General features: G+C 46.1%; 2 protein-coding genes across 5 annotated transcripts in view; one reads left to right on the top strand and one right to left on the bottom strand.

Moving 5' to 3' along the window:
• Tcfl5 (transcription factor-like 5 (basic helix-loop-helix)) overlaps window positions 1–7,121 on the top strand; it is a 20,736-nt gene extending 13,615 nt beyond the window's left edge. For both annotated transcript variants that reach the window (NM_178254.3, NM_001360335.1), the window contains exon 6: window positions 6,363–7,121. In NM_178254.3, coding sequence (NP_839985.2) covers window positions 6,363–6,485 — 123 coding nt within the window. In that variant the 3' untranslated portion in view covers window positions 6,486–7,121. The remainder of the gene's footprint in view (window positions 1–6,362) is intronic.
• Window positions 6,885–14,860, bottom strand: part of Col9a3 (collagen, type IX, alpha 3) — a 24,091-nt gene continuing 16,115 nt past the window's right edge. Inside the window, exons 27-32 of one of the 3 annotated variants that reach the window (NM_001378777.1) lie at window positions 13,757–13,789; window positions 13,454–13,600; window positions 13,220–13,274; window positions 12,514–12,696; window positions 9,307–9,384; window positions 6,885–7,847 (exon numbers count right to left, since the gene is read on the bottom strand). In NM_001378777.1, coding sequence (NP_001365706.1) covers window positions 7,657–7,847; window positions 9,307–9,384; window positions 12,514–12,696; window positions 13,220–13,274; window positions 13,454–13,600; window positions 13,757–13,789 — 687 coding nt within the window. In that variant the 3' untranslated portion in view covers window positions 6,885–7,656. The remainder of the gene's footprint in view (window positions 7,848–9,306; window positions 9,385–12,513; window positions 12,697–13,219; window positions 13,275–13,453; window positions 13,601–13,756; window positions 13,790–14,860) is intronic. The other 2 variants (NM_009936.2, XM_006500553.3) reach the window with 2 other exon arrangements.

The following is a 14,860-nucleotide window of genomic DNA, read 5'->3' as shown; positions in this document are numbered from 1 at the left end:
ACGCTTCTGTAAGAATTCTTAAAATGACCTGTGGAAGTTTTTGTTTTGTTCATCCAGTTTCTTCCTCTAATCCCACTGTCTAGCCATGGCTCATGTACTGTGTTTGATTCTACCCCTCAGTCTAAGCAACTATAATCCCACCACCCCTGAGGTTTGAAGAGATCTGGCCAGTGGTCTGTAGAGTTGGGCCACTGGTGGTGATTTTTAAATTTCAGACATAGTTATTACTTTTAAAATTAATAGTAATTTTAAAATTTCAGACATAGATATCACAAGACTCCATCCAGGCCTGGTCAGTTTCCTAGGTTGCTTGTGTGTGTGAATGATTTTTGTAGTGAATTACAGATGCCATCTTATACCTAAGTGATGGGCTTTTTCTCTCCCTCAGTGACACAGATATAGACCAGATTAGACCAGATTAAAAGTAAATAGGGGCAGGTTTATTAGGCGCTGCTCCTGAAGATCAGGGCTGAGGAAGTTGTGCACCCAGGCTATGATGGAGATCAGCCATAAGCTGGGTTGTGCCCCCATATGGTCAAGAGCTGAGCACTTCTTCGGTGGGCATTTGGGTGGCTGACAGCATCAGGGGAGGAGGTTACAACAGCTGCCAAGAATGTGGAACTGGGTTCTTAGAGCCATTTCTTTGATTGAGTTTTTCAGTACAGGTGGGGTTGGGGGAAGGAGAGTAGAAGGGGTTTCCCAGCTTGTGCAGGATTCCAGCCTAAACATCCCAACCTTTTAAGTTTAGGGGTGCTGGTTTAGATCTGGCTACTTCATGCTGACAAGGGACAATGTGGGGGGGGGGGGGTTGAGAGTCTGTGGGCTGGTTATGGGTGTAAGAGCATTTAGATAACTAGCATCCTGTTGACTTTGCAAATCCATTCCTGGAAGAAGAAGAGAAGGCAAGGAGCTAGAAGAAAAGACAGATTAGTACCATCGGCTCTGACTGGAGCTAGCCGTGTAAGGAGTGAAGACTCCCAGAAAGAGTGGAATGGAGAGAATTCTTCAGTTTGTGGAGTGACTCGATATGGGTCTCCAGCAGGCCAGACGTACTTGATGTAGTAGCAGCACCTCTCTCCCAGGAAAATGCAGATGCCACACTTACCAGCTGCAAGGAGGTCAAGGGCTCTGTAGTTACGTTTTGCAGGGCCGTTGAAGCTTATGAGAATCCTTTTTCTTTTCTTTTCTTCTTTCTTTCTTTCTTTCTTTCTTTCTTTCTTTCTTTCTTTCTTTCTTTCTTTCTTTCTTTCTTTCTTTCTTACATTTTTTGAGACAGGGTTTCTCTGTGTAGCCCTGGCTGTCCTGGAACTCACTCTGTAGACCAGGCTGGCCTTGAACTCAGAAATCCACCTGCCTCTGCCTCCCAAGTGTGGGATTAAAGGTGTGCACCACCACTGCCCGGCTATGAGAATCTTTTTAAGTTTATAAAAAGATAAGTTTTAGACATGTTAGTATTATCACTGTAATCTGTACTGAACTCCATACATAAGTAGAGAAGGCAGTAGACTCATACCTTTGTGTCAGAGTAGAGGCTTGGGAAATGATTTTGGGTTAAAAGCATGAACATTATTTTTATTATTTTTTTTTATTTATATGACTATACTGTAGCTGTCTTCAGACACACCAGAAGAGTTCATCAGATCCCATTGCATATGGTTGTGAGCCACCATGTGGTTGCTGGGAATTGAACTCAGGACCTCTGGGAGAGCAGTCTTAACGGCTGAGCCATCCCTTCAGCCCAAACTTTTTTTTTTTTTAAATAATTTACTTATTTTTATTTTATGTACATTGGTGTTTTGACTGTATGTGTGTCTGTGTGAGGATGTCGGATCCCTCTGGAACAGGAGTTACAGACAGTTGTGGGCTGCCATGTGGTTACTAGGAATTGAACCTTGGTCCTCTGGAATTGTAGCCAGTGCTTTTAACCCCTGAGCCATCTCTCCAGCTCTGCATGAACATTTTTTTTAAGGTGAGCTCAGGGAAGATGAATCTTCTGTGGAGCAGAAGGGGCAAAAGCTTGCTTGGTCTTGATTTTTAGTTTGACTACAAACTGTGAAAAGGGGCTTTTTCTCCCTATCCAGAACACTGGATACATGTAAATTTAGCACAATGAGAAGTCTCTTGTAAGTCTATACTTAAAAGGCAACCAGAAGAAATTTAAAATCTTGAGCTGTGACTATGATAATAGCAGTACTATACAGGAGCTAGAATAGTTTATCAGAACTCCATTGATTAGAGTTAAAACTTTGACCCTTTGAAGTCTTGATATACAGTAATATGAGGGGAAGAAGTCAGAAGTATTTGTCATCCCTTTGCCACCGTGTGTCACATTTTCACTGTTGAAGCTTTCATATCCGACTTTTCTAGCTTGGATTTACCAGCCTCACGCTTTGCTCTCCAGTGTTTGCCTTTTGCACACTGTCTTACATAAGCAGAGTGCTGTGGTCAAGACTGGCATGTGGAGCATTAGTGAGCACTGTAACCTGGCACTGTTGATGTTTGTATTTTGCTTCTTGTCCCAGTAATACCCATCTCCACAGCTATTTCCCTGGTCACTGGTAACATTTCATTGTAGTGTGAAAGGCTGTTAGGGATTTGTGGCTGTAAACTTCAGCAAAATGTTCAAGGCTGCTGAGCCTCCTCTGGCTCCCTCTTTACAGAAGTCTCTTCCTCATCCATCACAACACCCACTGCCATCCCATGGCTCATCTGCTCTCCCTTCCTCTTGCCACCAAGGAAGACCTCTTTGCTATGAAGTCACACCCTTACCTGGTTACTCCCAGACTACATCCTGCCATACAGGGCTTGACTCCAGGCCTTCTAACTGAATAAAAATTGCTGCGATCTCTCATAGTGTTCTGGGGAACTCTGTGGGTCTGTTGCCCTCTGATGGCACTACCCTGCTCTTTGCCCTGCTTGCTGTTAGCTCAGAAACACCCTCTGCACCCTCTCAGCTTAGCCCTCCTCTCAGGTCTCAGGTATGCTTCCAGAAGCTTCTCATTGCTCCTCCCAGCGTGCAGCCAGACAGGGGCCCAGGCAGGTCCTGGAGCCATCCCTTGGCTTCCTGCACTGGCTTTTAGGACATCACCTCTTGGGGGTCTTCTTGGTCTGTCTTCTCAACTTAATTATGGGGTGCACCTGGCTCAGACTGGGATCCTGGACCTGAACAGCCAAGGCAGATGGACAGTGTGCCCTTTGTGTGCAGTGCCCTCTGTTTGGGTAGACAGTGGTATATGTTCCTGAGTCCTAGGTTCCTCCATCATCCTTTCCAGTCTAGATTCAGCCTTGTGCACCCAGGGTAGGAAAGACGCACCTAGCAAAGACTGCACCCAGTCTTTTTGAGTACCATCTTCCTTGCAGAGGTTCTGAGGCCCTCATGGAAAGACTCCTGAGGATCTAATCTACCCTTGACAGCTGGCAGCCCTTGCCCTGTCTGCCTACCAATAAATGCTCTGCCCCATGCTCTGGTTTGCATAAACCAGAAGCTGTATTATGTACATGATAGAGAATGTACATCCATTTAACTGCATCCTTTATGATCTCATCCAAGTACAGCCCCTGCTGCAAAACAGACCCATACCAGGTAAGTGTCATTTGTGCAGCCTGTGGGGTTGCGCTGCCTGGGTGCACTGGGGAGCTGAACCCTCTCTACCAATGACTTCACCAGATGTTGGGGTCCATGTGGAGTTGATACAGCAGGTAATAAACACAACTTTCCCAAGAAGAGGAAAGACTGCGACCGGCACTGAATGGGCTCCGCAGTGTGGATAAAGAACCTAGCATCCAGAGCAATTGCTGAGGCTCGTATAGAGCCTTCTGCTACAGCACAGCCTGTACTCGGGGGTTCTGGGGTTGGAACATGCAGCTTAATGACTACAGGTTTCCAAAGGTCCTTTGGGGAACATGGTTGGCACAGATGCAGCAGTAGGCCAGCAAGAGAGTCATACTTTTCAAACACTCCTGGGGAAACTGCTGTTCATTGTAGAAGTTTCCCCCCTTTAGAACATGCCACCAGAAGTATCTGCCCGCCACCCAACAAGCACCTGTGGCTTGTGTGTCACTGAGTGGCCAAAACTATGGTGATTTGTTCTAAAAATAAAGTATTTTATACAAAATATCCCTGTACTCTTTGTCCTGATCTGTGCCTATTTACTGTTCTGGGTGGCTCCTTACTAAGGGCCATGCTCCAGCTTCCTTGGTTTATTCTGTATGCATTAGTTTTGTTTTTGGTTTTTGTTTTGTTTTGTTTTTATTTATTTATTATATGTAAGTACACTGTAGCTGTCTTCAGACACACCAGAAGAGGGCGTCAGATCTCATTACAGATGGCTGTGAGCCACCATGTGGTTGCAGGGATTTGAACTCAGGACCTTGGAAGAGCAGTCAGTGCTCTTAAGCACTGAGCCATCTCTCCAGCCCCTTTTGGTTTGGTTTGGTTCTTTTAGTTGTATTTTGCTCTACTCATTCTTCTTCTGTCCTTCCTGAATTAAAATTTTTGTCCTCTAGTCTATTCCTAGTGGGCGCATTTGAAGTAAACATTTCTTTTCTCCTTTTTAGGAGAGTTAGGAGACAAGACCTCATACTACATGTAGTACAGGTTGGCCTCAGACTCTTTGTAGCTGAGCTTGACTTTGAACTTCTGATCTTACCTCTAGTTCTCAAGTGCCAGAATTACAGGCATATGCCACTACACCCAGTTTATGTTGGTGATTAAACCTGGGACATGAGTACCCTCTCAACTCCACCTTCCTCTCAGGTCTTAGGTCTCCTCCCAGAAGCTTTTAGTTGCTGTTCCCATAGTGTTGAGCCAGAGATGGGCCCAGGTGGGTCCTCAGGACATTCCTTGGCTTTCTGCCCTGGCTTCAAGAACATCTCTCTCCTGGGAGGCCAAGGATATAACAGTATTGGAACACTTGCACAGCCATGGACTTGACCCCCAGTGCTGGAAAACAAAACTAAACACTAAGATACCACTGTCAAATTATTAGGAAAGAAAAACAACCAGTGTTAGGAAAGGTTTGGAGGAACTCTAACACTTACGTGTGCCCTGTTGGTAGACATGGTGTAGCTACCGTGGAGAACAGTATGCCAGTTCTCAGAAAAGAATTACCACATGACCCAGCAATTCCCACGCAGTATAAAAAAACCCAAGAGGTTGAAAAGACTCAAACTGACATTTGGCTCTGAGCATTCATGGCAGCAGTGCTCAACGGAGTGGACAAGCATTATGGACACCCACGACAGTGTTCCACCATGAGGAGGATTGACGTTCTGGCACCTGCTCTATGGACACCCTTTGACAAGCTGAATGAGATAAGCCAGTCACCAGAGTGAGGTGCCTAGAGAGGTCAGACTCAGAGATGGAAACTGGTGTGTATCAGGGCAGGCAGTGGGATGCCATGGTTAATGAGGACAAAGTTGCTGTTTGGAATGATAAGAGACATTTTGGAAGACTCTTCTGGTTTAGTGAATGTACTTTATACCTTGGAATTTTTAACTTGCGAGTGATGAAACCATTATATATTTATTTGGTAAATATATTTACCAGAGCAAAAAACATACAAACCCTAGATTTATTAATTTCTAAATGAATACAAATGGGCAATAGAACACTGAAGGCCCACATCCCTGAGCCCAGCCTAAGAGTTAGTTCACTACCTTCTCACTTCAGGGAGTTAGAACATTTCTTACCATTTTCTCTCATTTGTGGATGGCCATCCCCCATGCCTCTGTACTCACAGGTCTCTATTGTGTGCTTCAATTGAGACCCAAATATTTGTCCCCCTTTCCTCTCGGGGTCAGTTATCTTGTAGGAATTCCCACATTCTGCATTTCACAAAGTTATGGAAATGGTTAACTTCTTTTTCCTGTTATCTTCTAGAGTAGCCTTCCTGAGTTGTCGTCCCCCAATGCTTGGGTCATCAGACTTCGTAGCTATCTGGTGACACTGGGGCCAATCCTGTGTTTAGGGAGTTAGCCTTGCCTAGCCTTTAGATATAATGCTTTTTAAAAGGCAGGGAGAGCTTGGGTGAGCAAGCAGAGTCTAGCAGCTGGCAGGGAGCTGCTTTTGGTCTATTCAGAGGAACCTCAGGGACTGCACCTAGCCCTTGGCTGGCCAGGGAATCCTCTCCAGTGTATGTGAAGAGATAGCCACCAACCTGGACACTTAACAAATGTAAAAAATAAAAATAACACATACAACATAACTGTACTGGGGGGATTAGTGTACATGTCTGTGATACCTTAGAAGACTGTACTTTGAATAGTTTACATGCCTCTTAATTTCAGTCTCTTGTACTTTTGAAACTAGAAGCATTGATTCCTTTGAACTCAGTGCATTAACAATCACTTCTTGACTTTAGGAATTTGAGAGCGTGTTTTGCGGTAAAACTGGCAGAAGGCTAAAGCTGACTAGACCCGAATCCCTGGTGACCTGCCCTGCACAGGGCAGCCTGCAGAGCAGCCCTGCCATGGAGATCAAGTGACTGGACTGACCCAGGACCTGGGAGAGAACCGCCGTTCCTGCGGCATCATGCACATGCCTGCCATCCCGGAGTTCAGCTCTGAGTCCTCTCGAGGGATGCGGCTCCAGTTGTGGGACTCCAGTAAGGACGTTGAGAGCACATTTCGTGAAAGTATTTATCTAAACAAAATACTTACCCACTAATGTCCGATGACCATTTGAGGATGAAGACATCTTGATAATTAGTAATTTTTCAATTACCTGTCCGACACCATCATGTGTTCTTAACATGATAACTTTTAAAAAATTAACATCCTTGGTAATTTCTTGAGTCTTGAGACTAAAGAAAACATTGCCGTTTACTTATTTTGTTTACATTTTAAATGTGCCCCTTTAGCAATTGGAAGAAGGTAAATTGTTCTTAACTAGAAGAGGTTTGGAAACTTTATTTCATTTGTTCTGTCCCCCCTATTTCCAGTCTCATGGTACTCTATTGGAAAATGCAGTGCCATTTTAAAACTTTGCTAAGAATTTTCCAGAGACTTCTTTTAAAGCTCCTTTTGCCCATAAACATTTTCGCAGTACATTGCTTTAATGCCCACATTTCCATATTGTGAGGCAGTGCTTTATGTGTAATAAACTGTATGTTTGGAACAAAGGTTCCCAGTGAGTCGCTTTATTTATTTTAACAGATGGTGCAGTGTAGTTCCTTGAATAAACACTAGGCATCAGAGATACTAAGTTTGCAATAGAAAGCAGGCAAAGTAGACATTAAGTTCCTTGCCTTCATCACACTATAACCAGTACTAATCTGAAGGGTTAGAAGATCACTTTATTGGTAGTCTATCATAGGCTTTATATAAATGTTATGTAAACAAGTCTCTTGAGTGTTTTTATCTCATGGAATTGTACAAAACTCTTAGATAACACCATCCCTCCCAGATGCTGGGTTTAAAGTCTCCATCCCTAAGGCCTGTGTCTGAGGTATTGGGCTGCCATAAATCTTGGAGATGGGACAGTGACAGTGCTGCCAATAGATGTTCTTGGGGCCAAGCAGCAGGCCATGAAGGACCAACTGTAGCCAGCCACTGTCCATTTCTGTCCATAGCCACACCGCTCATCCCTGCTGCCTGCTGGAGTGCTCTCGTATTTCAGTAGGAAATATGGAGCCATTTCCTACTGAAGTCCTTGTTTTATGAGCTCCGAGGACCCGACTTTTCCCCACCTCCCCCTAACACAGCTCCTTGGCAGGCTGAAGTGTCGCAGATCCCTGGGGTACCCTGAGCACCAGCAGCTCCAGGAAGGCCAGGATCACCGGGAAGGCCAGGCTCACCATGAGCACCATCTCGACCATCTTTGCTGATGCCAGGTACACCTTGAGGCCCTAGAAACCAGGAGAGTGCAGTTAGGGGCCACGAGAAGCCCATAATAGCAGCCATTCACAGGCTACTTGGAGAGTCTCTTTAGTGGCTTACTTCTGAACAGTGCAAGAGGTCAGAGATGAAGATTTCAGGCAGAGCCCAAAAGAGCAGGGGAAAGACAGGTGGCTGGGTAGGAGGTGAGCAGGTAGGCACAGCTGAGGCCAGGCTAGTCACAAAGAATGTGTGTCCTGAAGACACAGTGTACTCTGGTCTCAGAAGGGCTTGTGGGGTACATATCAAGAGTATATTAGGAGGGGCTAGAAAGATAGCTTAGCAGTTAAAAGCACTGTTGCTCTTCCTGAGGTCCTGAGTTCAATTCCCAGCACCCACGTGGTAACATGTAACTCTTATGGAATCTGATGGCCTTTTCTGGTGGAAGGATATACATGCAGACAAAAACACCCAGGTTTGTAAAATATATAAGCAAATCTTTTTTTTTTTTTAAGGGTGTATTTGTTGTTGGTGGGCAGCCTGGGAAGAAGTGACAGAGTTTTACCTAGGGGCAGTGAGCCATAGCCATTCATGAGATGCTCTAAGTGTGAGGATACATCTGGGAGTGGCAGCTTAGAGGTAATACTTAAGGTCACACAGGTAGACATGTAGCCTGGGGTTGCCAACAGGACAGTTAGGAAAGCAAATAATGAGAGGGGCAGGGGTGCCTTGAAAAGAAGTGCCTTAGGGAGAGAGGCTATATACCTCATGAAGGAGGGAGGGTACTACACCTCACAGAGGAGGAGGAGTAAACCTTGTGAGTCTTATGAGGTGGGAGACACCTTACAAAGGAGAGGAGGTCAGGAGGGTCACCCAGGCACATCTGTCCCTGTATCTGGCTAGAGGAACCCAGAGAGATACACAGGTGCAGATGAAATTCCTAAGTGGGCCTGCAGGTGTCATAAATTCATCCTACCTTGGCGCTGAGATTACAAGTATGTGCCACCACGCCTCGCCCAGAGCATTCAGGTTTTACATTAAGACATTGAAACATGGCCATCAAGATAACTCAGCAGGTAGAAGTATTCACTCAAGTCCGGTAACTCGAATTTAATATCCAGGACCCATGTAAAAGTAGAAGAGAACTGACTCCACAAAGTTGTCCCCTACTCTCCCTGTATGCTGTGGTGCGTGTGCATGCACATGTGTGTGCACACATGTGCACAGATAGGCTCACACATACATGAAGTAAAAATAATCATTCAATGTATGTGTGTTCAATTAAGAGAAAAATAATTTTCTGGAACAGGCGGTATATTTAGTAGGATACATCTTAACTAAACCTACTTAGCTAAAGTTAGGTACAGAAAAATGACTGGTTTTACCTACTAATGAGATTATAGAAGCAGTTCCTAAACAGGTCCTTAATGCTTTGCCAAACGAAAACCATTTCCAGCCCTTCCCCAGAACTGTGTGATGACAGTGGCCTACCTTGGTAGCCCTGGTCCCCAGCAGGCCCATCCAGCCCTGCACCTGTTGCTCCCTTGTCCCCTCTGTCACCCTGGCTCCCTGCAATGAGGAAAGGAACAGGCAAGTTAGAGCAGATGCCCATCCACAGTGATAGCATTTCCCATCTTGTTTCCACAGAGCTTGCTGCTTTTTTAAGAAGTGAGGCTGTTCACCAAAGTGCAGCTTTGTGGAAGTCTGACAGCGTTAGCATACCTACATCCCCAACACATCAACTGATACCACCCTTACCTCCAAAATCACTGGTGGAATTTTAGTTTTGTTGGAAATATTTATGCCTCTGAGACAGTTGTGTTATCTGGTGTTCATGTTTTCTTTTCTTTTTTTTTTTAAATAATTTTTTTTTTAGATTTATTTATTTATTATATGTAAGTACACTGTAGCTATCTTCAGACACTCCAGAAGAGGGAGTCAGATCTCATTACGGATGGTTGTGAGCCACCATGTGGTTGCTGGGATTTGAACTCTGGACCTTTGGAAGAGCAGTCGGGTGCTCTTACCCACTGAGCCATCTCACCAGCCCGTGTTCATGTTTTCAATATGAGTTTTGATTCATGGCTGATCAAAGGGTGCTTTATTTTTATTTTTAATGAGACAACATCTCAGTCTGTGGTCCAGGCCTATAGCTCACTATACAGCCCATGCTGACTTCCAACTCTTGCCTCCTTCAAGTGCTGGAGTCACATCGGGCACTACCATATTTTTAAATATCCCCATACGTGGGGGTCAGGCATGCCTTTAATCCCAAGTGGCACACGCCTTTAATCCCAGCACTTGGGAGGCAGAGGCAGGTAGATTTCTGAATTTGAGGCCAGCCTGGTCTACAGAGTGAGTTTCAGGACAGCCAGTGCTACACAGAGAAACCCTGTCTCAAAAAAAAAAAAAAAAAAATCCCCATACGTGTTCTTCAGTTCCTTCACCTCTGCTTTGGTCTGTTACGCTTGCACAGGGCTGGGGCTACTGCTCTATGACATAGCGCTTGCCTAGTATGCATAAGGCCTAACCTTAAGTTCCCAACTCCTCAATACAGCAAAAGTAAAAAGCAAACAACCTCCAGTGGCACAGGGACAACCAGGGCGGTTTTCTGCTGTCTCTTGAATTCTAAGACAGTGGCATATGCAGGTGTGATTGAGGTTCAAGTATAAGGCCATTGCTACTTGTTGAACTATTATACCCTGCTGCTGTTAGGAGGGGTGGTGGTGTCTGCAGTTGCCAGTGGTCTGGGGAGGCTGCCCTGTGTGTGAGCTTTAACGCCTTCTGGCAGCTCACTTGTTCCATGTGGTGGATCTGAATTCGACGCTGTGCTTCCAAGGAGGTCTCAGTACAGCAATAACCATGGCCTGTGCTTGGTGTTTGAGGAGGTCTAATCACACGTGTATATTCTCCACAGTGGGCTCTCAGCATCTTGATGCACACTCAAAAACAAAGGTGCCCAGTGCCTCACACAGAATGAACAGTGTGGCAAGCCCACTTTCAAATAGAAAACGTGTTTGTATGGCCATCCCAGCAGGCTTCTTGGAACCTCTGTATCCCTGTCATGGCCTTTGGAGCATCTACACAGGTACAAAATGTTCTGAGTTTTAATTTTAGCCTAGAAGGAATTCAGATGTCCCTTTGGAAATCCTATACATCTTTTTTGTTTGTTTGTTTTGTTTTTCGAGACAGGGTTTCTCTGTGTAGTCCCAGCTGTCCTGGAACTCACTCTGTAGTCCAGGCTGGCCTCAAACTCAGAAACCTGCCTGCCTCTGCCTCCCAAGTGCTGGGATTAAAGGCGTGTGCCACCACGCCCGGCTGCCACTGCCTGGTCCTATACATCTTTTAAAATGGTAGTCACTCACATGATACCAGATGGCACAGGCTGCCTACAAAGGCCATACTCTGGAGGAGTGGCAGAGAAAACAGTCATTGGAAAGTTGATTTGGGACAGACACTGCACTGAGACAAGATGAATTCTTCATGTTTTCTCTCTAGTGTTGAAATTCCTCAATTTCCAAGGATTTTAAGAACAGGTGGAAATGATGTGCAAATTATATCAAGTCCATCTGCATACCAGAGTTTTTAAGGCTAACCTTGAAGATGACGATAGACTCAGAGAATCGCTTCCCATACAGATTCTTTTCTTAAAGCTACTTTTGGGAAGGAGGACGCTATTGGCCAATCAGTCAGCACCAAGTGGAATCGGGGAGGGGGGGTTTCAAACTTGTCACCAGGGCAACATAAGGCAAATACATGAATTCCAATGGGCTTTGGAAAAGGCTGGTGGCCATCAGTTCACACAGTAGGGCATTACAACCCCAGCTTGTGTCTGATGCTCCAGCTGTCTTCCAACCAGCTGTCCACAGCTTGCTCCAATAGCTGTGACATCAGCAGGCAAGAAATAAGGTCTGATCTAATTCACACCATCTTTTTGTTTTTGTTTTTGTTTGTTTGTTTGTTTGTTTTTTGAGACAGGGTTTCTCTGTGTAGCCCTGGCTGTCCTGGAACTCACTTTGTAGACCAGGCTGGCCTTGAACTCAGAAATCCACCTGCCTCTGCCTCCTGAGTGCTAGGATTTAAGGCATGGGCCACCACGCCCGGCAATTCACACCATCTTAGACACAGCTGAATTACTTGTTTTCACCATTTGCAACTGACATTGTCCTGTGCCACCAATCTCCATTAACGTAAGCTTCAGAGTGAAAGTGGGGTACTATTATTTATTGCTTACAACCCAAACAAATTTTGTTCTGGTGATATTTGAAAAATATATCACACTAAAGGTTCTGTGATTCCCACAGAATGGTAAGACATGATCTGTGCTGGCTCCAAAAGCGCAAAGGCGCAGCCCTCCCCTGAACGAGCCCTAGAGTGTGTGTGGTATAACCAGGGTGATTGTTGACTGCATCTTTATAATAGCATTTCTAAGTGAGTCATATAGACTGCGGTGTCGTTCTCAGGTCTCATGACCATGAGGTGTGAATCAAGGGCAGAAATAGCACTCTCTCATCCAGGTGACATTGAACCTGAGTGTTCCTTGAGTCCTCTCTTCCCTGGACCTCAGGAGGAAGGTATCTCAGCACAAAAGGGCAGGGTTGTGCCGTTCAGTGCTACAGAAAACTAGGGTTTCCTCATGTGCCTGAGACACCGCTGTCACAGCAGCATGACCATGCCTTGCTTGAATCAACTACTTACCTCTTGGTCCAGGATCTCCTAGTTCCCCAGTGGGACCACGGTATCCAGGGGGACCCCGAGCGCCAGGGTGGCCAATAGAGCCTGGAGGGCCTGGAGGGCCTGGGGGGCCAGCTGGACCAGGCCTGCCGATGGAGCCTGGTGCTAAGGGCTTCCTCAGGTGTGCAGCCAACTGTGCAATTTGCTCTTTTGGAAAACAGAGTGTCAAGTGCATACTTCAGAGAGGATTACCAAACATCTTCATGCAAAGTATAACAAAGCCAGCTCTCTGTCAGAAGGGGATTTCATTTACTGACCAAAAATGATTACTTTATCTGCTCTAGAGTATGCCAGGGGAGACAGGAGGGTCCCTTCTCTTGGACTATCTCACATGCTGGAATGAGAAGTTCAAAGCTATTCAAGAAAGTGTCCCTTCTAGCCAAAGGGCACAGTGGTTTCTTCCTGTCCTGGAACTCACTCTGTAGATCAGGCTGTCCTCAAACTCCAGGATGCACCTCTCAAGTACAGGGATTAAAGGCATGCACCACCACCACCCGGGTTCTTCCTTGTAATTGTTACCCTCAGTAGTTAGTCAGAGCTCCTCTGAGTACCCTGCACTGTATCAAGCGCTGGGGAGAGGGTAGCCCTCCTGGAGATCAGAGGACAGGTAAGGTAGGGATAACAGAAGGTCAGAGCTGTGTGAAAGGCAGGGTATGCACAGGAGACTCACCACTGATCATACCCCCGCATAGCTCCCTGATGCGCTGTTCACTGGCTTCCTTGCCCTGAAATTCACCCAGGTTCATCAGCAGGTGAGGCAGTGCACCAGTAGTTCTGACCTACCTAGTACCTCACTCCCAAAACAACTGATAGTTCACTACATAACAAAAACAACACCCAAACATGATCTAAGTCTAGCACAAGTCCAAAACCCACAACACAAGAGAAAGAAAAAGCTACGCACCGGAACTCCAGGCTTCCCGGTGATGCCTGGGACACCCTGCACACCTTGGAGGCCCAGTGGACCTGGGGGACCAGGTACACCCTGGACTCCACTGGTGCCATTGGGGCCCTGGATGCCTTTGGGGCCCAGTTCCCCTCGGCTGCCAGACTGCAGAAAAACAAGAGGAAGGGAGTCAGAGTGAGCCCTCCTTAGGAAGGCCTCAGGAGTGAGTGGCCACCACATATCTAGATAGCACCTTACAGAGGTGGATGGGAGCCTGTGGGCTCCTTGGATAAGTTGTTAAAGTATCTGGGATGTACTCACCTCTCCTTTTTGTCCAACGGGGCCATTAGGACCCTGTGAAGAGAAGGTGCATGCATCAACTATGGGTTGTGTGGAAGTAGCTCTGAAAGCTGACCTAGCACGTGGCAGTGGAAGACACCACTCATGTGCCTCACACACGAACACGCTGCTAAGGGTGTTTGTCTCTCTTACCTACCAATGCAGTTTTCGTACCTCTTTCCCCTGAAATTTGACTTCAAGTGGCTGCACAGAACTTGCTCTTACACGTCTCACTTTGAGTCTCTTCACTGTGGCATTATAAATGCTGAGTTGAACACCTCTGCCCTGTGACTCTGGGTCTTCCCTAGCTGGGGCCTCATCATTTCGATCAGCCTCAAGTGTGTAAGTGGATTGATTGGGCCCTGCTCAATACTGTGAGCTATCTGCAGTGGAGGCAGGAAAGGACAGATGGTGATGTCCCCACTGGCTCACCATTACGGTCACCAGCACCACATAGAGGTTTGTAGCTGGCAGGGGCTCTGTCCCACACAGTCCCTCCCTACCAATCCATCAGTTTAAGGGTGATCAGGTGGGGCTGATTCTAAGGCTCTGTCAAGAATTTGCTAAGATAAAGAACAATCAACTGTGATTGTTTGCATTAAAGGTGTAAGAGGTTTACAGTGGCCAATGATTGCTACCTAACAGCATGATCACTGGAGTTAGGCTAGCTCTGTGCCACTTGGACAAAAAGGAAACACATTACTACAGAACTGAAATTCCTGGTCACCTTGAAGCCAGAAAGGGCTTCCCATCGGAGACCCAAGGACTCAGTCAGGGTTCTGTTTTATAATAGGCCCAGGTTCCAGCTCTGTAAAAGAGGTTTTCTCTGCTTAGACCTCAGCAGTGACTGATTCAAGTAAGGTGACTTTCCCAGGCAGAATGTGACAAGGTTCCCAGAGAGTTCTACACCTCAGCCAGCAGGGAACCACCCTGCCTGTGTCTCCTGGACCCCACTCTCCCCTACCACAAAATGAGATGGCAAGGCCTAGGTACTTGGTGGGTGTTAGTTCTACCTTACCCATCATCCTCAGACACTGCATCAATGGGACAGTCACCACCCAAACTGACCAGGTGGCTCTCAGTTCG

This window comes from Mus musculus, chromosome 2, assembly GCF_000001635.26.
Source record: "Mus musculus strain C57BL/6J chromosome 2, GRCm38.p6 C57BL/6J".
Lineage (NCBI taxonomy): Eukaryota > Metazoa > Chordata > Mammalia > Rodentia > Muridae > Mus > Mus musculus.
The sequence above is the reverse complement of the archived record's forward strand: the minus strand, read 5'-3'. Positions and strand labels throughout refer to the sequence as shown.